The 23,739-nt window shown below is 46.5% G+C and overlaps 1 protein-coding gene across 4 annotated transcripts in view; it reads right to left on the bottom strand.

Annotated features, from left to right (window-relative positions):
- Positions 1-23,739, bottom strand: part of Cdyl (chromodomain Y like) — a 210,398-nt gene that overhangs the window by 21,558 nt on the left and 165,101 nt on the right. Inside the window, exon 1 of one of the 4 annotated variants that reach the window (XM_087181128.1) lies at positions 3,868-4,658. The exons of the other annotated variants lie outside the window; for them this stretch is intronic. Within the exon in view, the coding sequence (XP_087037254.1) occupies positions 3,868-4,123 (256 nt within the window). The 5' untranslated portion in view covers positions 4,124-4,658. Of the gene's footprint in view, positions 1-3,867; positions 4,659-23,739 lie in introns of those variants that run through there. 4 annotated transcript variants of the gene reach the window in all.

The raw sequence follows: 23,739 nt of genomic DNA, 5'->3' as shown, positions 1-23,739 counted from the left end.
TAATAACGGGTTTTTGCTTAACATGTTCAAGGCAAAAGAGGCGTCCTCAGACACAGATGATTAATCTGTTCAACATCACAGCTTCACAAAGGCTCTCTAGAAAGGACTCCTGGCATCTGTTCCCAACCTTAGCAAGAACCGCATCTGGACTTCCTCACCTCCACTGACAACCAGGAAACAGAACGACATACATGGAGTAACTGTCTCCGACCCCAGTCAGCAGGGAGGGCTCATTCCCAGAGAGAAAGGCATGGGTGAAGGCGGCCAGGACACCCTCGGCTGCCCCATGGAGGGGTCCAGAGGGGAACTTGGCCCAGTCTGGCAAAAATGCTCAAGTAGGACACAGTGTGCGGACCCAGCAGGCTACCATGTGTGGGGCAGGACGAGGGAAGCGAGGGAGCTACAGAGAAGGTTCCAGGAGTGTCTCGAGATCCCCTCGAGTCCTTGCTGACACCAGTGCAGGCACGTACAGGGAAAGGTCTACAATTCTCACACAAACAGCGTTTGAGGGAAGAGCAGTTACTGGAGACCTACAAACTAAATAATTCCCACAGTCCACCCAGGCAGGGGTCCTCACCAGCCAGAGAGGAAAGACCTCACGGAATACACGAACATTCAATGGAGACCCCAGATCCGGAGCAAAGTCAGCAGTGAAACTAATTCCAGTCTGGAATAGAGGATACTTAGAATTACACTGACAAAGCTTAAAAGCAAGCCTTGAAAGGACCAAATTGACACAAAGTTACGCTGTCCTGGCAGAACAAACCCCACACTTTAAAAAAGCATATAACACAATGCAGAATCGCAAACTGAATTGTAATGTTCAGCAATCAAATTGAACTGACAGGCAAAGGAGCAGGAAAATCAGACCAAGATTAAATGACTTAACATGAAAGGTGATGAAATTAACAGAAAAGGCCATTTTCAAAACCGTTATAAGTAACCTCACTGTGTAAAGATAAGGCTGGGGGCCGGGGAGTTAGCTCAGTGGCTCCACTGCCTGACTCACAAGCACAAGACCCCGAGCTCGATCCCCGGTACCCCCCCAAAAAAGGCTGGAATAGAGATCAGGCATGACAAGTCTAAGTCCAAGGTGCTCCAGCTGCCCACCAGATCACCTGCACCCGGGGCAGGCAGCCGCAATCAGTCACAGCCTCTAGTACTCTCCCTGGAAGGCAGGAGCTGCGCAAGTGTTTCCATCACACCGCTCCAGTCCAGGCAGCTCTGCCTGGGACATACACAGCTGAGATGCATTTGGCTCCAACTCTAGGTGGCGTTCTCTAACGTTTGTCTCATATCACACTCACACTTTTCTTGTTTTGTTTTCTGAGACAGGGTCTCACTATGTAGCCCAGGTTGGCCTCAAATTCATGGTAATCCTCCTGTCCTGGCTTCCCCAGTGCTGGGATTACATGCATGCACCAGGAGATCCGGTTTACACCTGTATTTCTGAGATATGTTCTAAGGAAGAAATCACACTTTCATAGTAATGAATTAAGATTAGAAGTTTTTTTTAAAATCAGCTATCATTACCAAGTAAAAGTAGAGAGAAATTGCTTGCCTGGACGTCCGACAAATCCTGGTGACAAGGCTACTATCTGGTCACAAAGCCCAGAGAAACAGGCAGCTCCCAGAGAGGCTGAATTTTGTTGATGGGATCTCGTTTATTAATGGCAAACAGGACCATATCACGAAAAATCTCTGCTTCCAGAGATTAGGTTTTCTTATATTTAGTCTTTTGAAAAAGGTGGGGAAAAGCACTGTTCACTGTAAAACATGTTGTCATCTAATGTTTATGTATACAAGCACCAGGAGTCATTGTATCACTGCCCAAAATATCACTTTATAGTGTCTTTTGGGATTTTTCAGATTCTAAGTCACAAACAGAGCAGGAATCCTTAAATATGCTCAGCTTTTAAAAAAGAGAAGAAGAGCCTCCAGGGTTCCAAAGACAACATCAACATAATGTGAAAATGAAAGATTAGAAAAAAAATGTTGAATATATTTAACAGATTAGATACTACAAAAGAGAAGATCAAGTAACTCGAAGACATGACAACAGACTTTACTCAAAATGCTGTATGGACAGGAAAGAGACAGGAGAAACAGTGAGTAGACTTGCCAAGTAGTTTAGCATCTGTGTAATCAGTCTGTGTATAGAATATTTGCAGAAATAATGGATGAAAGTTTTCTCTCTTTGATGAAAGCCAGGAAGCCTACAGATTCAAGAAGCTTAAAGACCAAACAGGGGACCCTCCCTCAAACTAAAGGACATCATAATTTGCCAAAAACCTTCAAGGAAAAAACAAAAGGGTGTTACTGGTAGAACAGGTAAGTCAGAAGAAAAGGGCATGGCATCTTTCAAGTGCATGATGTACAAGGAAAAAAAGGTAAACCTATAAATACATATAAAGAACACAGATGCCCTTCAAAAGCACAGGAGGGGTATGGGAGGTGTAGCTGTTGGAAAGCACATGTTTAGCATGTATGAAGCCCTTGGTTCGATCCCCAACATCTCTGTCCTGGCCCCAGAAAGAGGAGAAATAAAAATATTTCCAGATAAAAGCTGAGAGAGAATTTCTTCTTTAGGCAGGGGGAAATAGCATGAGACCTCTGCTTGGATATAGAAAAGGGCATGAAGAACACCAGACTGCAAAATGTGGGTAAAATGGAACCTAAACAGACTGCATAGTAAGCAGTTATCTCTCCCCTACTTTCATATCAACCTAACAAAAATGAAGAAAAATCCTTTTTTAAACACTATGAAAATATATTAAAATATCATAAAAATGACTACTATTGGAACTACTTTAAGAATTAAATACTACCTAAGAATTCTCAAGATTTAACTCTGTTGCAGGGAAACCAAAAAAGAAAAGAAAACAACCAAGAAAGGTTAAAAAGTGACATTATCAAAGAACTGCCTCTGTCAGTCAGCTTTCTATTCCTGTAGTACCCGAGACAGTGAGGGAGAAAGGACAGTTTGGTTCACCATTACAGCAGTTTCAGTCCATGGCCAACTGACCCATTACTTGGGGCAGCACATCATGGTGGAGCAAGTGCTGGGCCAACCTGCTGACCTCATGGCCCAGAGGCAAAAAGATGGGAAGAGAACAGCTTCCCATGATCCTCTGAGACATGCCCCCAAGGACCTAGACATCCCAGTAGGCCATGAGGTTCCACCAGCTTTTAAAGACCTCAAGCTGCGGACCAAGCCTTTAACACGTGAGCCTTTGAGGGATACTCAAGATCCCACCTACAGCAACTTCTTGAAACCATTCTCAGGCTAGGCAGTTAAGGAGCAGCTGACTGTTAGATGGAGCTTCAGAGCAAATGAATGAAATTGACTCAATTTGATTTGTAAAAATGACTAAAGTCAGAACTTGGCAAAGGTGACCCAGAACATTGCACTTATTAATCATGCATCACAATCATATCTTACTTACAGCTGAAAGTTTACTCCCAAGGGCATTTTAAGAAATCATGACTATCTTTGCAAGGTTAAGAATCACTAAGAGACACTAAACAGTAACTTTTCTACATTCAAGGAAGTATTTACAAAATAGGAATTAAAAATTCACCTGCAATAGAAACTAAAATTAGGAATAAACCGAACCTTTAAGAAATACACAGAACATCAAATTTTACTAAGGAATATAAGCCAAAAAAAAAAAAAAAAAGGAAGGAAGAAAAATTCAGACAGACTTACAAACAAAACCCTTGGTTAGGATGTTTTTTTTTAATGGCGAAATATTTAATGTCTACAGGTGTACTTCACCCTCACATTCCCATTATGGTCCGACGGCCCCACAAACTGTCACACTAGTGAAACTGGTAGTACCACAGGAACCCTGGGCACTTTCTTACAGCAAGGTTTGAAAAGCATCAAGTCCTCTTGACCTGGAAGCGATGGCAGGTGAGATCTTTCCACAGCACGCTCTTGAGAAAACACCCCCATCCTATAGGACGCCCGGGGTCTTCTGTTCTCCTGCGGCCTGAAGCCGGGCGCCCTGCAGCTGCAGAGAGTGGGAGGCTCAGGCCCTGCAGAGGCGCCCTCCATGTACAGGGAGGAGCGCCGTGGAGACAGAGAACGTCTTGTAGCAGGGTGCTTGGCAGTTGACATGATGTTCCGCCAGTGATCGGCTTGGAACTTCTGGCTTCCATGTCAGTTATCCTTGGGACGCATCCTCAGATGAGGAGCCTTCCTGTCCAAGAGGCCCCTAGAACTTTGGGGGCTGGGGCGGGGATGTAGCTCAGTGGCACCACGCCTGTCTCCCAAGCGCAAGGTCCTGAGTTTGATTCCCGGTTTAAAAAGAAAAAAGAAAAACAAAAGTTCTGGGTGTTATGGTTACGCTTCATCAGAGAGCCTCTGTGCTAGGTTGGGATTTACCAGGAAGACAAACTGAGAAACTTACTGAAAAAAATGAGTGTAATATACCTTCCTGACTTAGTTAGGGAGGTCCACACAAAGAACAAACAGGTTCCGGTACAGAAGAAAACAAGATAGTCTAGGAAAAGCTCTTAGATTAAAACACAGGCATTACAAACCAGTATGTGCTAGCATGGACCATTCAATAAATAGGAATGAAAAAATTAGAAAGCTGATTTGCTTTTTAAAAAGTCTTCAATGGAACAAAACACCAAAACATGAAGAGTGGAAGTCACATGTAAAAAAAGAAATAAGCATTTCTATCTTTCAATTAGGAAAACATGACTAGGAAGTCAGGGCTGGGAAAGGGCCATTCATGAACGGCACATTTCTAGAAAGCAGCCGTGTAAGCGGTACCAAGCAATCTCTGCTTTCAGTTTCACCCTTAGAAGTCCACTCCTAAAAACTGTGTCACTTTTCTTTTGGTACCGGGGATCGAACTTGGGTCCTTGCGCTTGCAAGGCAGGCGGCGGAACCACTGAGCTACATCCTCGGCCCACCACTCCTAAAAATTAAAACTGCCCAAGGACTTGTTTTTGCATACAAAAGGTTCTCAGCCTTATTTTTGAAGTGAAAGTCATAAAGAGCTCTAAACTCAAGTGTCAAATGGTAAGGAAATGGTTAAGCTGTACATACAACAGGACAATATTATATCGCTGTTATTTAAGATTAAAATATGGACCAATGAACACAGCACAGGGGCTACTACTTATGTGACATCACACATGCTGAATTAATTAAGTCACTTAATTATATCCAGGGCACACCCGAAAGCTGTGCTAAGTCTGCAAAATCTGATAACCAAGCTCTTGAGTCCAAGCTTGCACTCCTGCATTACCCACTTCTGAAACCAGGCGTGAACAGGGGTGGGTGGCCGGATGCTGGCCATCAACAGTGCTCTCCTCTGAGTTTATTTTAACGCAAACTGTGAAAATGCTAACAACGGCTCTTGCAGAGGTGAGTAATTCTCGGAATTCTGTAAATCCTGATACTGTACCTATACGACTCACACAACCAGGAAACCACTTGAAAACATACCATACTACAGCATTCAAAATCCAGCTGAAAGTTTCTGCAATATTACTTTTCGTTAAGTAAAACTTACTGGTGTTCCTTGGATTGTATTTTGAGTTTAGGACCGTTTCATCTAGAGCCAGCTAGTTCAACATGTATGAGTCTCAACTGCAAAGAGTTCAAAACCTGTTTCTGACTTATCTCAGATATTCATGGTCATTATTTCAAGTTAGGGACCAAGGAATACAGTGTCTACAGCATTAACAACCTATCTTTATACTTTAACATTTCAAAATATTGCTATTCTCACCTATTTAACTATACAAAAACGTACAATTTTACCAATTTTACTCACTGCATAATCTGCAAAATGAATTCATTAAGGGAAATTTTTTATGAACATGGAAGTAAAGGTAAGCTTTAAACATTAATATCCTCTTTCCTCACAACATGTTACACAAATGTTTTACCAGTAAATATAAATGTCCTTCTGCTCCAACTCCATCAATTACATAAGTTCCCACAGGGATCTTTGGGTTTAAGGTTGGCTTTAATATGCTCGTTCTCAGCCATCTTCAAGAAAGACAATATGCTGTCAGTGCTACTACAATGTTGTGTTACAACACAACGGATATACCTATACCTAGGAACAATATGAGAATATTGCAAATTTCACATGTGTTTATGTGCAAGTGTCTGGAGGAAGGTGTAAATGCACAACCCCAACTGGGTGGACAGGAATATAGGACCTCACACTGGCACACACTGCTAAGAGCCTCTCCATCCATGCCAGGTATTATGCTGTTCGTGTGGTCTGAGGTCACCCCTTCCTGCCACTTCACAGTGGCTCCCATATGTGCCCACTCTGACTTTTTGACAGCAGAAAAATAAAAACTAGAAGATTTCTGCTCTTCCAGAGCAAAAGCACTCCAATTGGCACTATCACCCCGAACTACGCCAAGTTTGGGGTACAACCAGAGAGGACCAAGTGTCCTTGTTCATGTTTTAAAGGCTTGTATAAAGGTCAGTATGCTGTAGATTATCATGTGTGCAAGAACCTCCTGTCAGTTTTAATCTTCATTCTGAGTTACACTGAGCTCTTCAGAGAGCACTAATCCCTAAGGGGATTTGGACTCCTAAATCTAGAAAGGCAGCGGGCCCTTTCATAGCCCAAAGGAAATCTAAATGCCCATCTTAGTTCTTCAAAACACATAAGCAATAAAGCAGTTACAAAGCTATGGGCTATAACCAACATTTTAGAATCAAAGTTAAGAACATCCAGGAAACGAAAATCCTTAAAAGGCAACAGTATCCTTTAAAAAAGTTAATGGAAAACTTTATTTGTGAGACTAGGCTTCAATTACAGATGCAAATATTACATTTTGTTTTTACTTCTGACAAACTAAAAAAAATTAAAAATGACTTAGGCAATATAAACCTTACCATTCTAAGCAAGTTCCTAAAGAAAATCCAACAGGATAGGTGATATTTTAAATTTAGTTTATTATACTCCCTCATCATTAAAATAGTTTGCCAACAGGTCAAACACTGGAGAGAAACAATTGCATGGTTATTTTATAATGTCACACTCAAGTACCAAGAAAGGAACAGAAAATCATCAAATTCATCCTCTCCTTTATCATGGAGAATAAAAAAGGATTAACAAGAAAAAGACGAATGAAAATACAACAATTACAAGGGCTAGAGCTCAGGGATAGAGTGCCCAAGCAGCATGTACAAGGCCCGGGTTGGAGCTCCAACACTACGCAAAGAAGAAAAACAGTAAGGGTGCTGTCTACATGGCGTAACTCTCCAGTGGGGGAGGCGGCGGTGTGGTGTTTGTGTCTTATTATAGATCGCATCTGCAAAGCTTTTTTCTTCCCGTAACAGTGATTGCATTTTACTCGACATGGGTCTGAATTCTTTTGACACTTTTCTTTGTAATGTTTATCTTGACTTTTAGAATCAGCCAGGTTTTACAGCTATTGCGCTAGTGAGGTACCTAACAAATGGCAGTCTAATTGCCCTACTTTATTACCACCTGCATGGCCACTCATTTCAGATCCTAACTGTTAAAGGAACACACTATCTTGGTTACACATACAGTAGTTATAATCAAACTTCTACGCCAAAGAAAATCAACTCACCACCTATCTTTCTTTTGTCTGGCATCCTCTGGGCTAACACGTGCCGGGCTAATTTCCCATTTCTAGCACAAAGACCCCTCCCAGGAGGCAAAACTACAATCACCTCCTCTGGCAGTATGAGGTGGCCTAAGCAAGGCCAGGGCAAGGTGTTGGTTTGCAGCCACAGTGATGTTAATTCACCCTTCCAAATGCAGGGTCCACAGCAGCTGTCAAGAATGAAAATCCAAGCGCCACCATTTCTATCAATGTCTTAAGTATTCAAACCGCAGAAAACACCACAGGGCAGTTACTAACTTCTTCCGTCTGCCCTCTAAATCAGAAAGCACCACAAGAACTTGAGAAGATGTGATCTCACTGCAGTACGAAACCAGCTGTGACAGGCAGAGAGCTGCCTCTGTCCTCTGTCCTCAGAGCTCAGCTGCTCGCCCGGAACCCGTAGGCCCGGCAAGGAAACGGTCACGGCAGGAAGGGTGGTCCCGGGAACAGAAGCTGCCCAATCCATCCTATCGCCCTCGAGGCACTCTGCTGGCCTTCCAATTCCTCTTCAGAGCCTGGGGACGAGGTCATCGCTGAACTCACAATGAACCTTTCAGGAACTGTCCCTACCATCTGTGACTTTCACTCAGTCTTCTGGTTTTTTCAGTGAAGACTGTATTCTTTTTTAACCTCGTGACTACCTAAAGGAAACTTACAGGAACACACATTTTACAGAAAGATACTTTCGAAGTTAAAAACAACAACAACATGAAGTAGTATTTCCTGAGGGAATGGTAGAAGTATACAAAGTTTGTAACCAATAGTGGCCACTTCAAACCTGTTTGCAGCTATGTTTTTAAGAGGATTTAAAATTAATTTCTGCACACTTATGGGCTGGGGATTTAGCTCAGTGGCGCTATGCCTGCCTCACAAGTGCAAAGTCTTGAGTTTGATCTCCGGTACCAAAACAAACAACCAACAAAAAACAAAAATAAAATTAATTTCTGCACACTCAAACTGTGAAGCAATCAAGTTAACCATTCCAATAGTAAAAGAAGTATACAAGTTTATCAAATGAAGGTCCACTGAGGAAAACAGTCTACTGCTCTGAAGGAAGAGGCTGTTCACAGCTAAAAAGTTGGTCAAAGAGCTGGAACTACAAAAGACAACTGTCCTTGGACTCACCAGAGTGGGGCTGCCAGAGACTCAGAGCCTGCAATCCACAGATAGGAGGAGCCCTCGCAAACGAAAGCTGGGGCGGCAGCCTCTCCACGGTGACAGCACCAGGGATGAAACCCCGAAGATCTGCCACAGGCCGGTCTGGGCTGCCCTAACCGTCAAGGATCTCACTGGCGAGGAAGACCTGGGGTGAGGCAGATCAGACCAGGCCCGCCCTCTGGAGATGCAGGTGTGGCGGGAGCAGGATGGCCACGCAGCAGCGGGAGGGATGCTCCCCAGCTCCTGGATCTGCTCCTTCCTCTCAGGCCCCCAAGGGAAATGGCAGCAGACCCTGTTGACTCATTCATGCCAAGGGAAAGAGAAGACAGGAAAAAGACAGCCCTTCTAGGCCTGGGGCAGGGGGGAAAGCCTGAGAAAGCTCCAAGAGACACAGCAAGCTGGAGATGGAAAGGAAGATGGGACCAGAGGAACACAGCCACACTGCTCCCATTTCCACTGAACCCCTACCCCAGTCTAACAAGAACTGAGTAAAAATCAACAAGTCACTCCAGGGAGGGCTCCATGGAGGACAGGACCATGGAAAGAGAAGTCTTCTGTGATCCCGGCATGTAGGCATGGCTACAAGTGGACAGCATATCAGAAAAACTTTCCTACAACCCCAGCCTCCACCCTAAACACAGAGCATCTTTACAGGACTCTGCAGCTCATGGTGCACTGAAGGTACTCACAAACAAAATCTACATGCAGCTCAAGCTGACCAGATTGATCAGCCCCATCCACTGGCTGCCTGAGGAAAGCCATGCCCATTTCTACACATAAATATTATGAATCTCAATCTCTTCTGCTTTATACAAGATGACTAGCATTCAAACAAAAATTATGACATACAAAAGAGCAGGAGAAAATACCATCCACTGCCAAGAAACAATCAACAGAACCACAGCTCAGTTGACTGTAACAGTATTATCATAAGGAACCTTAACTATGACAGATGCTGAAGGATCTTCTGGAAAAAGTGGATGACTTGCATGAATAGAAGAATTCTTACAAGAATGAGTCACGTTAATAAGGCTAAAACTAAAATAGCATGACACTGAGAAATGGAGCATTCCTTCAACAGGCATCAGTAGAGTCCACAGCAGCAAGGAAAAGTTCAATGAACATGATGATAGGTCAACAGAGTCGAGAGACTAAAAAACAAAATAAAACTCTCACAAAAACAGAGCAGAAGAGCCAAGAAAACTAAGAAAACTCCAGCAGAAATTCTAGCAGAATTTAAAAATAAATACCTACTCCTAAACAGATCATCTGCAAATCTCTGAAAACCAAAGATGGTCTAGCTGGGAACCAGATGAAAAGACACTGCACAGAAAGGAACAATGCTCGAGTGTCGACTCCTTGTCAGAAACAATACAATCCAGAAAGTGAAGCAACATCTTCCAAAAAATTTTTAAAAGGCAGTAAGAGTTCTCTAATGTCAATGGGCACAAAAGATTTGGATACACTGTCCTGATTATATAAAGATCACTGTAGTTCACAACTGAAGTCTTAATGTAAGATTTCCAAATGGGAAATGGGAAAAAAATGTGCAAATGAGATGGGGAAGGGGTGGGGGGAGGAAAGAAGGGCCAAGGATAAAAAAGAGACTGGAAGGAAAAAATGGAAACGAACCTTTCGTAAATAAGGAGAAGAGGGGTCAAGGGGGGGGTGGGAAAAAGAAAGCAAGATGGATCATGTACAGGTACAAATTCCCTAAGATGAATGTTATTATGTACGTCTAAAATGTACCAATAAAGGTTTTGCTTTCAAAAAAAATCCAACCAGTTACCAAAAAAACAACAAACTCCCAGATGTTTATAAATATGGTAGACCTACAGGAAAAATGATAAATGAAATTGGAACATAAAAATATTGGATAACTGCTGTGCATAGCAGTGCAAGCCTATTATCCTAGCCAAGGCAGGAGGATCATAAATTCAAGGCCAGCCTGGGCGACTTAGTGAGATCCTGTCTCAAAACACAACAATAAAAGGGCTGGGGATAATGATTATAGTAAAGACTTGACTAGCATTATAAGCCAGTGAGACCTAACATTTACAGAGCCATCCTCCCCAACAGCACAACACACCTTGTCCAGTACACAAGGCAGGATCTCCAGGAAGGAATAAGGCCATAAAACAAGTCTGACCACATTTAAAGGACTTAAATCATGTAAAGCATGAGCTCTGAACACAGGGACATGAAACTAGAAATCAGTAACAAGAGGAAATTTGAGAGTAACCTGCATTTTAAGAACTGTTACATTTTTTTTTTTTTGGTACTAGGGATTGAACTCAGGACCTTTTGCTTGGGAGGCAGCAGCATCACTGAGCTAAATACCTGGCTCTATAACTTGCATTTTAAAAGATCTACAGCCGCCAGGAATGTGGCTCAGTGGTTCTGCCGGTACCAAAAAACAAAACAAAACAAAACAAAACTACAGCCACTACCTTAAGCTTCCACCCTGAGAAATTAGAAATAAAAGAGCAGGGCCGGGGATGTAGCTCAGTGGTGCCACCGCCTGCCTTGCAAGAGCAAGGTCCTAGGTTTGATGCCAGTACAAAAAGCAAATAAACAAACAAACAAATAAATGAAAGAGAACTAGGCAGCAAGCAGAACAGAAATAAAGATAATAAAATACATTAATAAACTAGAGGGCAGAAAAACACCAGAAACCAAAACAACTCCATTGGTTCTTTGAAAAAGAAAATCAACAAATCATTAGCTTGATTAATCAAGGGAGAAATACTGAAACAGGACTAAAAGAAGGGATATTACTACCAACTTTACAGAAATAAAAGGTCTATAAGGAAATATGAGGAACAACTCAATATCGACAAATTAAAATAACCTAACTATTCCTAGCAAGATACAAACTACCAAAACTGACTCTAGATGAAATGGAAATTGTGACCAAATCTATCATTGGTGAAGAGTATAAATCAGCAATCAAAAAACTCTCCACAAAGATCACTTTGCGGGTGAATTTTAGTTTAAACAGCTAACACCAGTCCTTCACAACAAACTCTTACAAGAAACAGAAGAGGAAGAAACATTTGTACTAATTCCCTGAAGCCAGTATTACCTGGATGCCAAAACCAGACAAAGACTTCAAAAGAAAACCACAGACCAACATTCCTTATGAAGACAGACCCCAGATCCCCAACAGAACACTATTAGACAACTGAATCCACTGGCACATAAAGGAGAATATGCACCCTGACTGAGTCGGTTTGTCTCAGGAATGCAAGACCGGGTCCACACACAGAAGGGAGCGTACCAGGTCACAAGAGCAGGAGCTCACACCACAGAGGCACCCAGCAGCTGCACCAGATGCTGCATCACGTGTCTGTGGTGATGCCGGTGCGTGCAGACTTCCTATGCTGCCAGCCGCGGAAAAGTACAGAACTGTGTGTCACGCACGGGGCAAAATGCTTGGTAACGATCACAGAAATGACTTAGTGTTTGCATTTACAATACCACAGTTTTTATTGTTTTGGAGCATACTGTTTCACTCCTAACAAGGTGAACAGAGAACAGTGAGCTGTGCCATGCTGGCCGCAGCTGTCTACACCTTGTGGCTGCCACTGTCTGGATGAGGAGGCCTCTCAGCAAGGCTGACCTGGACTGTCGAGGTTTGTGTACGTGTGTCTGCATGGCGATCAAAGTGTCCCGGATGTCAGTGACACACAATTTTCCTCGTGAGGTTACTGAGGGATGAGTGGTCCCCAAAGCAGTGGGTGACTCGGTCATGCGTGTTCTGACTATGCCGTGTGGACTCCACACATGCCCATCTCAGGGCAGGGTGAGGTCGTATTTCTGGTCTTCTGAACCCTCCCTACTTGCTCCTCTGCTATTTCTTACCCTTTTTTTTCAAACAGCCCAGGCTCCCCTGAGTTATAGCCTTCTTTATTGTGTTTGAAATTTCAGGCTGAATACGATTAGAAACAAATGAGAACAATGGTAACTGCAGGAGAAAAAAATTTGTCTTGAAAACCATATAATTTTGCCTTTGATCATGTGATAACAGACTGAATGTTGAATTTGCTTATTTTCCACAAACTTGAAACAAACAAACAAAAAACCCAGGAATCACACAGGCAATTCCAAAGCCAGCGTGCTCTGCTGCCTCTGCCCGCCCAAGCCCAGGACAGTGCGCTGGGAGGGGAAGCTGAACTCAAGCAGCCAGCACTGCTCTCCATCTTCTATCTGCTGTCCTCCCAGAGCACACCTGCCTTCAGTCTTCACACCCTGCACGCTCGATCATCTTGTAATATTCTACCTTTTCTGATATGCTCTGAAGAGGTGCAGGACAGAGCAAGCTAGCAGAGCCCATCTCTCATGTTAACAGGCACGCCATCTTTGAAGAGGCAAACACATTTCCTTAAAAAAACCAAAGTGTCTACTGGATCTAAAAACAGCTCCTTTGCACTGATCAGAAACTGATTCTTACGGAGTGCATCTTAAAAATCTGGCCCACATCAAAACGACTCACCAAGGTGCCTCTAAAGCCCACTGCGGGAGACCTCTGATGATAAATTTCTAGAATCAACAATTTTAAGACATCTAGACCATGCATTGTGAAGTTTGAAGAGCTCATTTAAGGCGTAAATTTTATGTAAGATACTTTTATATTAAGAGCACATCATTTTAAAAATGCTACCAACTCAACTTTCCTACATGCCATCAACTCAAAGCCCAAAAAAGCCAAGTGGTCACCAAACATCTGCTCTCTGCTCCCACACACCTCACAGGCTCTCCTCCTGGGTCTCTTCTCCCAAGCTTAGGCTGTGTCAATTTGAAAAGAACTCTATCACCTCTATTATAGTCTCCAAAAACCAATATAAGGCTCAAAGGGAATACTTCAAAGAGACCAATTTGTCATTCATACAACAGCAGAGTGTAAACACTTGTTTTTGTGGTGCTGGGGATGAACACAGGCTTCCTGCATGCTATATACACCCCCGCTGGCCACGCTCGCTGCCCCTGCAGCCAACTTGTAATTCTCTGCAGTAATCGGAGCCAGGCATGAGCCTTACGAGTCTGAAGGTGAGAAAGACAAGCCCCGCCCCCCAACTAGGCTTCCGAACACCAACACGGCCAGGGTTTTGGCAGTGTAGCTATGTTCGGTGTTTTTAATGGTGGCCAAAATCTGGTGTGCTTCCTTTTCCTGTGGTTCTTACATGCAGTCGCCTCCTCCAAGGCTTGTGTAACCAGGATGACTGTGGCCTTCCAGGCCCACCTACCAGGATGAACTGTTCATCCGAGCTGCTCCACCCCTGGCCAGGGCCTTGGGAGCTTCGCAGGGACCAGCAGAGGGAAGGCCATGGCAACGCTTCCTCTTCAACAGGACCCCTCTGCCCTCCCCTGCTGTTTGGCCTCTCATTATCACCTCTCCTTCTCCACCTGCAGGTGCCCCACAGATGGCTGGGACCATACTGGCCTGGAGGGCCCGGGGGAGTAGGAAGCCTGTGTGGGTCAACACCACTTTCTCCCCAGGGGTGAGGACAGCCCCACTGTCAGAGGTGGCTCCATGCAGCTCCTCAAAACCACACTAAAACCTCTCCAGACACTGCCTTTCTCTGATCACCACCCAACCCCGCTGTCTCATAATTCAACGGCCTCTCTGTCCCTACTGCCGGGCTCTGGGCTCCAGCCTGGGAGCTCATTCTGAGGGTCAGAGCCTGAAGCCGGATTTGCTGCCCACCGCAGTCTCCAAAGTCAGGCCTCACGTCTTCCAGACAGATCACTCACTCCCTTGGCTTCAGTATGTTTTTGTTTTTATTTATCTTGAAGTCTTTACTTGGAAAACAAAACTGAAAGCTTGTCCTTCCAAACTGTAAATTGTCTGAAGTCCTATCGAGCAAGGTCTAGAGGTGAACAAACCATCCCCTCCTCCTGACTTGTACCCAAACTGACTCGCCCCAACACTGCCGCTAACACCAGCAAATCCTTCCAGGCCCTCGGAGACTCCACTCCCTCTCAGTGTTTCTGTACAGCTCGACTGCACCTGTTCTCTGCTCCACCTTTGGAACCCTTTCTCTGAAGTCGCTCAGAGGTATTTATACATTGCTTCATGGACAGCAAAGCAGTTATACGGTCACTTGTGTGTCACCAGGTGGACCTCGGGACACTTGGCACACAGTGTGCAGTATGCTTACTAAATAGAAGGAAGAAAGCAGAAGGCACAAAGGTGAATGCTCATTACACACAGAGCTTTGCTTGCTCGCTCCCTCACTCACTCCTGAGTACTTCTGGCTAGGAGCACAGATAAAACAACGGAGTCTGCCCTCAAGAACTTAACCTGGCAGGACGAGAAAGAAGGAAATCAGAACCTGAGCAGGTAACTACTGACGGGCAATGTTTTCCATGCTGACTACACAGGGCTGAATAAATACAATGGTGCCTAACCTCCTGCAGATGAGATGAATAAACCAATATGCAGCCAGGCTTGGTGGCACTCGGCTGTAATTCTACCACTACAGGAGGCTGGGATGCAGCTCAATGGAAGATCCTGGGTTTAATCACAAAACAACAAAAATCAACCAGTCAATCAACCAACCAACCCACCCACCCCAGACTGGCAATGACGCAACTAGAAGTCTGGCAGATGCCACACAGTCGCAGGACAGAGGCAGCCTAGTTTAGATAGCATGACAAGGGCTGAGGGAGGAGAGATCAGGGAAAGCTTCTTCCAGAAAGTGCCAACTGGGCTGAGACTAGAAGGATAAAGAGTCAGGTTAAAAAAAAAAAAGTGCAAAACTCTAAGGAAGGAGAGAAACTGGCCAATTCCAGAGAATGGCGGAACCTAGTTCACTGGACGCAGAGTAAGCATGCAGGGCCAGTCCCAAAGGGTTCTGTAGGTCATGGTAAGAAGCCTGTATTTTACCTCCAGACAGCAGAAAGCAAGAAAGAGCCATGAGCAAGACAGTGATCTATGACTTGCAGCTGTACAGTATCGTCCAGTCGTAAGCCGAAGAATGGATTGGAAAAAGGTAATAAAAATTGACACTAACTGCTTGAGGTAGGTGGTGATGATGGCAAGAGATCAGAGGAGGGCATGGGCAGGTGACAGGTTGGCTAGCAAAATCATGGGAGAAAAGAAGAGCCTCCTGCTCCTGCTCCTGGCTGGAGTTCCCCGATGGAAACGGGAAGCCCAGGGCCACCCCACCCATCCAGGGTAATTAATCAGCGTTTACAATGCTCATGATCAGATGGGTTACTTTAAAAAGTTAGAGACCTAAGTAATCACGTAATGCTCGTGTATCTTCTCTCCTTCTAAGTACTTATTTCCCCTCCCGTTCTGGGAGGTTCCTTTCTGGCTGGGTTCCTTAAAAGACTCATTCTCATGGAAGATGAATGTTCATAGCTGAAACGCAGAGGGCATCGGCTCACAGCCCTAACCACCCACTCATGTACACTCAGCACCGCCGCCCCCTCCATGGCCATGGGGACTTTAAAACCCCACGTCCAGTCTAAGCATAGAATCGTTTGCGCATAAGCTACGTAACCAGAATCTAGCCAAGAACGCAGCATCTCAACAGATCTGGGTGCTACCATGTGCGGTGAAAGGCGAGCTCACTAGCAGGCATTGCAGTACAAGAGGCACAGAGCACCTCCATGTAGATGACTCAGAGCGAGGCCTGTTCGGCAGGGGTTGCCGGATGTCCTGAGCATACGGGATAGACAGAGGCGAGGAAAAACAGGGCAGATGGCAGTAAACTGGGTATTACCACGAGAAGGTCTTAGGCTAAAGGAAACAGACCCTGGAGCCTTGGAGAGCCCAGCAGGAAGCCCTGCTGGCCCACAGCTCCAAGGGCTGCCATTTCCATTGGCGATGGGCTAAGAGGCCTGATGTTGTGCAAAGCTGTCCTACAGCAGAGTCCTACAGCTTAATCTGCAAAGCTTCAAGGCCAGGCAAGTTAGGCTGAAACTGAGGTATCTGCCTAAGCAAATTTCTAAATCACATTCCCCATCAGTGTTCCTCAAACCAGAGTCCACGAACATGCCACCGCGATGAGTCTCAGAGTGGGCACAGCCTGCCCTGCCAGGCTCCTTCCGGTCAGCAAGTCAGGCTGCCGCCAAGGTTCACCCACGGCGCAAGGCCGGGCCGCTGCTGCACAGCGACAGAGGGCACGGAACCTCGCAGGTCTTTATTTTCTTATCTTCTGAGGTCGTCCTGGGCAGGGACCCAGGGGCTCCTGCGTGGTAAGCAAGCACTCTCCCGCGAGCTGCACCCCACCCCTGACGTGTCATTCACAGGTGTAGATGAAAGCTCCTTGAAACCGAGATGGAAAGCTGACTGCGGTATCACAAACCTAGAATCTGAGGCCACACTTGCCAAGTCTTCATAAATACACATGAAGAATTAGAGCAGCTGTAAAATTGACTTTTGAGATCAATCTTGACTACTGAACAGCTCTGACAGCTGAATGCCAACACAATCTCTGTTTCAATTCCTGCATATGTGAAGGAAGCGCATGTTGAACCTGCGGCAGGAGCTCTGTGGCTGGACGTTTTGGTGACAACCTGTGCCGGCCATCACCTGGCTCGCAGCGGGCCTCACGTCAGAGCAGCTGCAGTTTCTAACGTGAACCTGTTAAACAGCAATGTGTCCAACTCTCAGGACGGGAAAGTGCACGCTGGACAGACTATACAATCAAGAAAGACACACAAATTAGACTGTATGCTATGTAATCCTTCCAAATGGCTAAGAAAATGGGGGAAAATTGGTTTGACCACTCGTGGAGAACACATTACCAGAAAATGGCGTGCGGAGTACTCTGCGAATAGAAAATTCACCACGGCAACCCCTTGCCCCTACATAAAACAGAGCCAAACTACAACAAAACTCAGCTTGAGGCTGTTTCACACTACTTTTGGTTTGTTGTTACAAGGTGGTGGCAATTTCAGTTAACAGTGTATACAGATAGCTTGCCATGATTTTAGAACATCTGTCCTATCAAACAAAGTCTTCCTGAAAAGCTAAAATCAAATTTAAGACAGGAAACAGAACAATGTATTTTCTACTTTCGCTCTGAAGTCTGTAAAGGGAAACACCATACTCAGAGTTACACTCTGTGAGACGTCCCCATGCTCCGAGCTGGTCTGGAGCGAGTGGCCCTGTCCCTGTCCCTGCAGCCTGGACATGTGTATGGTCACAAGACAGACACAAAGAGGCGACCATGCCATGTTGTGGAAAGCATGCCAAGACAGTGAGATCGGAATGCCAGCAACACGGTCAGTAGACAGCGTGGTCTTCCGGGCCATACTGATATTGTGCACATTATTCTGTCATAGTGTTCCTATGAAGCCAAATGTCACCTAACCCTCAGAGGCCATGCCAAGCATGGGAGATACCACCAAGCTTTGCTGAAAGGGTCATCCGAAGAAGAAAACACTGCAATTACAACGTTAATATGGGGTACGTGATTTAAAATGCCGGCAAGACAAGAATAATCTCCATCTAGTTCAAGAGCTTCAGGTAACAATGTGTGTTTCTTCCAGTGCAAGTGACAGCACCCATCCATAGCACAGGCAGCTTCTCTTACCGGATAAAATTCAAAGCACTCCCCCATTACCAACATGGTATTTAATTAAAATTGCAGACCCCACTCCTCACAGACCACGCTGTCTCACTATTTGATTTTAAGATTTTATTAGGAATAAGTTGCAGGGGTGATAAAAAATATGGTGAATGTTTAAATCAATTTAATACAGTAAATGATACATCGCCATTAATCCCCTCAGAGTACTCTTCTGAGCCTCCAACACACTTATCCCACCATTCTTGCCACTGTCCGAAGCAGTTCTGGAAGTTTTTTTCATGAGTGTCTTTGAGAGATGTGACAAAAAACACAGTGAATGCAGCTGCCAAGTGCCATCCCACAGAAGGCAGCTCATAAAAACATTATGCTACAGCCTCATCCACCTTATTCACCATCTGACACTGTGGAACTTCTGGCTCTTCCCCAAGTCAAAATGACCATGAAAGGTAAACTTTTTTTTTTTTTGCAGTACTGGGGATTGAACTCAGAACCTTGTGCTTGTGAGGCAGGTGCGGCACCACTGAGCTAAATCCCCAGCTCCAAAAGGTAAACATTTTAAGTAGATTCAGGACATTGAGGCAGCTATACCAGCGTAGCTAAAGACACCCATGAAAGAAGATGCCCAAAACTGCTTCACAGAGTGACAAGAATACTGGGAAAAAGTGTTTAAAATGAGAGGGAATATTTTTTTGGGATTAATGGCAATGTTTTCTACTGCAGCAAATTATTTAAACACACTCTATTTCAATCACATCTTGCATTTTCTTTCAAGGCTCCAAATGCTATAGAGACATAAGGAATTTTTGCAGTGATTAGTGAACAGCAGAAACTGTCCTGTGAAAATGTAGTGTAACTGTTCATTTTCTGTCACTATAACAAAATACCCGAGGCTGGGTAACTCGATAGAGAAAAAAGGTTTACTTAGCTCACAGTTTTTTGGGGTTTTTTTCACAACATTTTTTTTTGTTTTGTTTTTAGTTTTTTGTTGTTTTGGCACCGGGGATCAAACTCGGGTTCTTCTGCTTGCAAGGCAGGTGGCAGAATCACTGAGCTAAATCCCCGGCCCATTAGCTCACAGTTTTGATGCTTCAAGCTCATGCGCTGAGGACCTCATAGTAGCTGGTAGCATGGCAGGAGCACAGGAGTGCTCCCGTGGTCAGATGGAAAGTGAGAGCAATTGAGAGAGAAGAGGGAAGGGGCTCACTGGGGTTCCACAGCATCAGGCTGATCACCCTCACCGGCCCCACATCTCAACACAACCACAGTGAGGACACGAATCAGCAGGTGACACACTCAAGCCATACCGCAATCGCAGCACAGATAGAAGATCAGAATCCTGAGGTGCCCAACACTTTTGAAGCCAGCACTGGGGAAGCGAGAGGCTTCTGAACACAGAAGGTGCCCTTCAACTCCAGCGCAGACCAGACCCAAGGGCTCTGTGGGTGTAATTGTCAAAAACACATCTTACGATGACTCCCTGTTCATTACAGCGGTTTAGCTTTCCCACAGACTGCTTCTGGACACCCCCTCCAGTACTACATGTGCCACCTCAGAAGAGGTTCTGAATGTCCTCTCAACAGAATACAGTTTTAAAAATCTGTAAGCAATTTAACACAGGTTCATCTCAAGAGAGAAGAGGCTGGCACCCACAAGCCATCACCCCGACGTGTGGGCCCCTGGATCGGTCGAAGACAATGGCTACAGCCCTTGAGGTCACCAAGGACTTCTGAGTGCATTTGGTACTCTTACCGGGCGGGGGTCTGGAGAAGATGGAAGAGCACAGGCAAGCCCATTTCAGTGGACAGGCTGATCACGGCCACCCGCTCCAGCGAGACTGCCACACAACACCATCCCCGTGCTGCTGGGTTTCGTATCTGCTCATCCGACGGTGATTCGGTGGGAGGATGCTGGGACAGGGACACCGGGCATCCAGGGCAGGGGTCACCTTCTTCAGCCGGTTGTGAGGGTGGGCTGCTCATCTAGAGGTCGGCTGAGGACACAGACCGGGTCTGCTAGTGATGAAACGTCCCAGTGACGGTGCAGGGACTCATGTGTGATGATCCTCAGCATGAGGCCTGGGCTGAGGGGTACAGGACACACGCACGCTAACTGGACATCGTGGTCCTGCACATCTGCAGCTGTCCCTCCCCTCGCCACGCACACACAAGCAAGGAGAAACCAGAGGCCACCATGGTTGAGGTAACTGGGCGGAAGGGTTACTTCAAGGTGCAGGTGAGAACTACTATATTCCTATCAAAGAATTGTTTAAGCACAACTGATTCACATATAAGACAGTGGGCAGGGGTAGAGCAATGTTACAGATAAACCTAATTCTAAAGCAGGGCGGGGAGGACGCCTGGTGAATGGAAGGATGGGTAACAAACCCACTCACCTCAAAGAGCAAATGTTGGGCTTGGAAAATGATCTGCAGTGACAGATAAATACTTTGGAGGCAAGTTTAAAATGTTTTCTTACTACTACTTACTCTGAATGCCTCCGTGGACCCCATGCACAGTCCTAGAGGGAGAGGCAGTTACACAAAATCCAGTCGGGGACCTGGGGCTTGCTACACGAGGGAACTACTTTCTTCTACCCTCCGCACTGCACAGTGGCCTGGCAAAGCCTTCCCAATGCAACCCTACTGTCAGAAGCGCGGCTCCCTCTGCACTTGGGTCCAGCAGGCCGGAGCAGGAGGTAAGGGTTGTGTACCAAGCCTGGCACTCAGCACACACTCCGGACACAACGGTCCTTCCAGAAGCCACCCTGGGCAGGTGGCCGAGAATGTAACCAATAAGAAGCTAAAAGCAAGGTTCAAACAAATGCCTTAAAACCAGAAGAAAATCTGTCCCTGGAACTGCGAAGTCGCTAATGATAATCCGACGGAACCCACACTGTGCTTAAGTCATGTCAAACAAATCCAGCCCTGCGATTCCAGGCTCAGAGGCCCCGGACACGGGGAGGGTGAGCCCAGGGCTCCCCGAGGCTCAGAGACTGTGAGGGTGCAGAGAGGCCTCTGCCCATGGCACCCGGGCTGGCACGCAGCTGTGTGCGCCCGGCAGTCTCGGTGTGTTCCGCACGGTCCCATTGTTTGCTGGAGTTGAATCGATCTTTTAACTAGATTTTGGCCACATAATACAGTGTTAATCTTCAAAACCAGGTCAATATGAAAAGCTATGTTAAAATGAACCATGAAAGGAGAAAGTGCTTTCATCTACTCCACATACATAAGTGACCACTGATCATGTGGCCGGAAATGGGAAAACCAGATGAAACTTCTTGGTTTTTACTCTGAGGAAGTTCCCAGTGAAGAGGAACACATTAACGACACTTAGAAAGATGCGTGCAGATGCAGTGGGGACACGGGGACAGGAGCACACGCCTGCTGACATCGTCTGGTCTGGAAGAGGTCCCCAAGTGGTTAGGGCGGGGGGTGGGGGGGGCCTCGGGGCAGCCAAAATCCCACGGGGACAGCCCTCAGCCATGCAGCCAACAGCCACCTGTGCATACGGTGTCATGGCAAGGCAAGTCCTGTCCCTGAAGGAGAGGGAGGGAAGGGAGGGAGGACAGCTCACGCAGCAGTGGAGGCCCAAGGGGAACAGAGACAACACTGCTGTGGAAACACAGAGGGGAAACCAGTGCCAGAGAGGATGTGCAGAAACTGGTGCACCTTCAGCAGGAATGGTACGGCTGCTGTGGAAAACAGTGAGGTGCCGCCAGAACAGTTTGCATGCGACCTGGGGATCCCATCCTGGGTATTATTTACCCAAAAAACTGACAATGGGCTCACAGGAGCCGCTGTCCACCCATGTTCACAGCAGCGATATTCACAACAGCTGGAAGGCAGAAGCAATCCAGTGACCAAGAGTGGTGAACGGATAAAGAAAATGTTGTCTATCCACAGTGGAGCGTTATTCAGACTTCACAAGGAAGGAGACCCTGTCAGGCAATCAGCACGGATGAACCAAGAAGATGCAAAGCTGATGAAGTAAGCCAGTGACCAAAGGAAAAAGTGACAACTGCACTTGTGTGAGGCACCCAGGAGTAGCCAAACTCAGAGAAACAGATAGATAACTGGGCCCGTGACGTAGTTCAGTGGTGGAGCACACACCTAGCGTCTGTGAGCCTGGGTTCAATCCCCGATGCCATGGTGGGGGAGGGGAGGGGGGAAGGGAGAGCGGGAGAGCCAGAGTGGACAGCCTGAAGCCACAGAGATAGTAAAATATGGCTGCAGGGTGGGCTGCTGGAGGCCCTGGCCTCGGCACCTGCAGAGCAAGGTGGGCTAGGACCCTGCTGAGCAGAGGGCGGGAGCTGTCACAGTTGAAATCAGGCGCCAGTGAGACGTCTACAGAAAGCAGAACCTTGAAGGGGCTGAGGAATCAGGGCTGGCGAGGAGAGGGTACAGGACAGGGGGTCTGCAACATAAAGCCTGTTCCTCGTTGTGAAACAGAGCAGTCACCTTTGGGGAGAAGGGCAGCCATGGACAGGGCTGGGGCGGTCCTGAGAGTAGCTGTGGGAGCACGCAGTGCTCTGGCAGGCTCCCCACCCTTCAGCCCCGGGCTGTCTGCCCTAGGGGATAACAGCCTGGCTGCACTGGGAGGAGCGAGTGTGGGTCCTCTAGGACCTTTAGGTGCAGCTGGGCGGGATGAAGGCTGTGCTCCTACCTCTCTGGGGAATCTCCAAGGAGGACAGGCCGGCCGCAGCAGCGAAGAGGAGCTGGGGCCTGGATGCAGGCCGCAGAGAGAAGGCCTGGAGCAGCGTGGGGTTTGGGGAGGCCAGGGAGTGGGGGCATCGTCTCGCAGGAGGCTGGGCATCAGGGCGTGGGGTGAAGACCGAGCCGCAGACACTGCAGTAGGATTGTGGGTGGGGGTGACGAGGAGGAAACGTGGGTCATGGAGCTGATTTCCTTCCCCAGGGGCCATGAGCCTGAGGCGCTGGCCCAGCTCTGCTGCTGGAAGCTCCTTTCAGGACCATAAACTCTGGAGGGTGAGGGGCCTTCTCCAACACTAGCAAGCAGGTCACACAACGCAGCCGACATTACCACCCGCTTACAGATGTCTTCCTCAGTGTTTTCAGCCCAAGGAACACTTCACTCCACCTCTGCCTGCAGCACAGAGCCTTCCCGCCTCTCAGTGCTCTGGTAACTTCCCCCGCCTACCCAGGCAAATCACCCTTCACTCTTCAAACCTCAGATGCCAGTGCAAGTGAAAGTGGACAGCAATTCCTCCAACCCATTCCTGCGCACACAAGTGTCAGGCACCTACTGCGTACACACTCGGACTATCACAGTGCAATGCTGGGATTCTACAGACGGTTAAATGTTTGCTGCGATGCCTTCACAGTTCCAGTTCCACCATCTGGAGGTTAAGGAATCTATGCATCTGGTCCGAATCTTTCCTGCTGGGATCCA

Source organism: Heterocephalus glaber, unplaced genomic scaffold, assembly GCF_053883595.1.
Source record: "Heterocephalus glaber isolate CG9 unplaced genomic scaffold, H.glaber_assembly_v1.0 deba00001472, whole genome shotgun sequence".
Classification (NCBI taxonomy): Eukaryota; Metazoa; Chordata; class Mammalia; order Rodentia; family Bathyergidae; genus Heterocephalus; species Heterocephalus glaber.
This window is presented reverse-complemented; position numbering and strand designations above follow the sequence as displayed.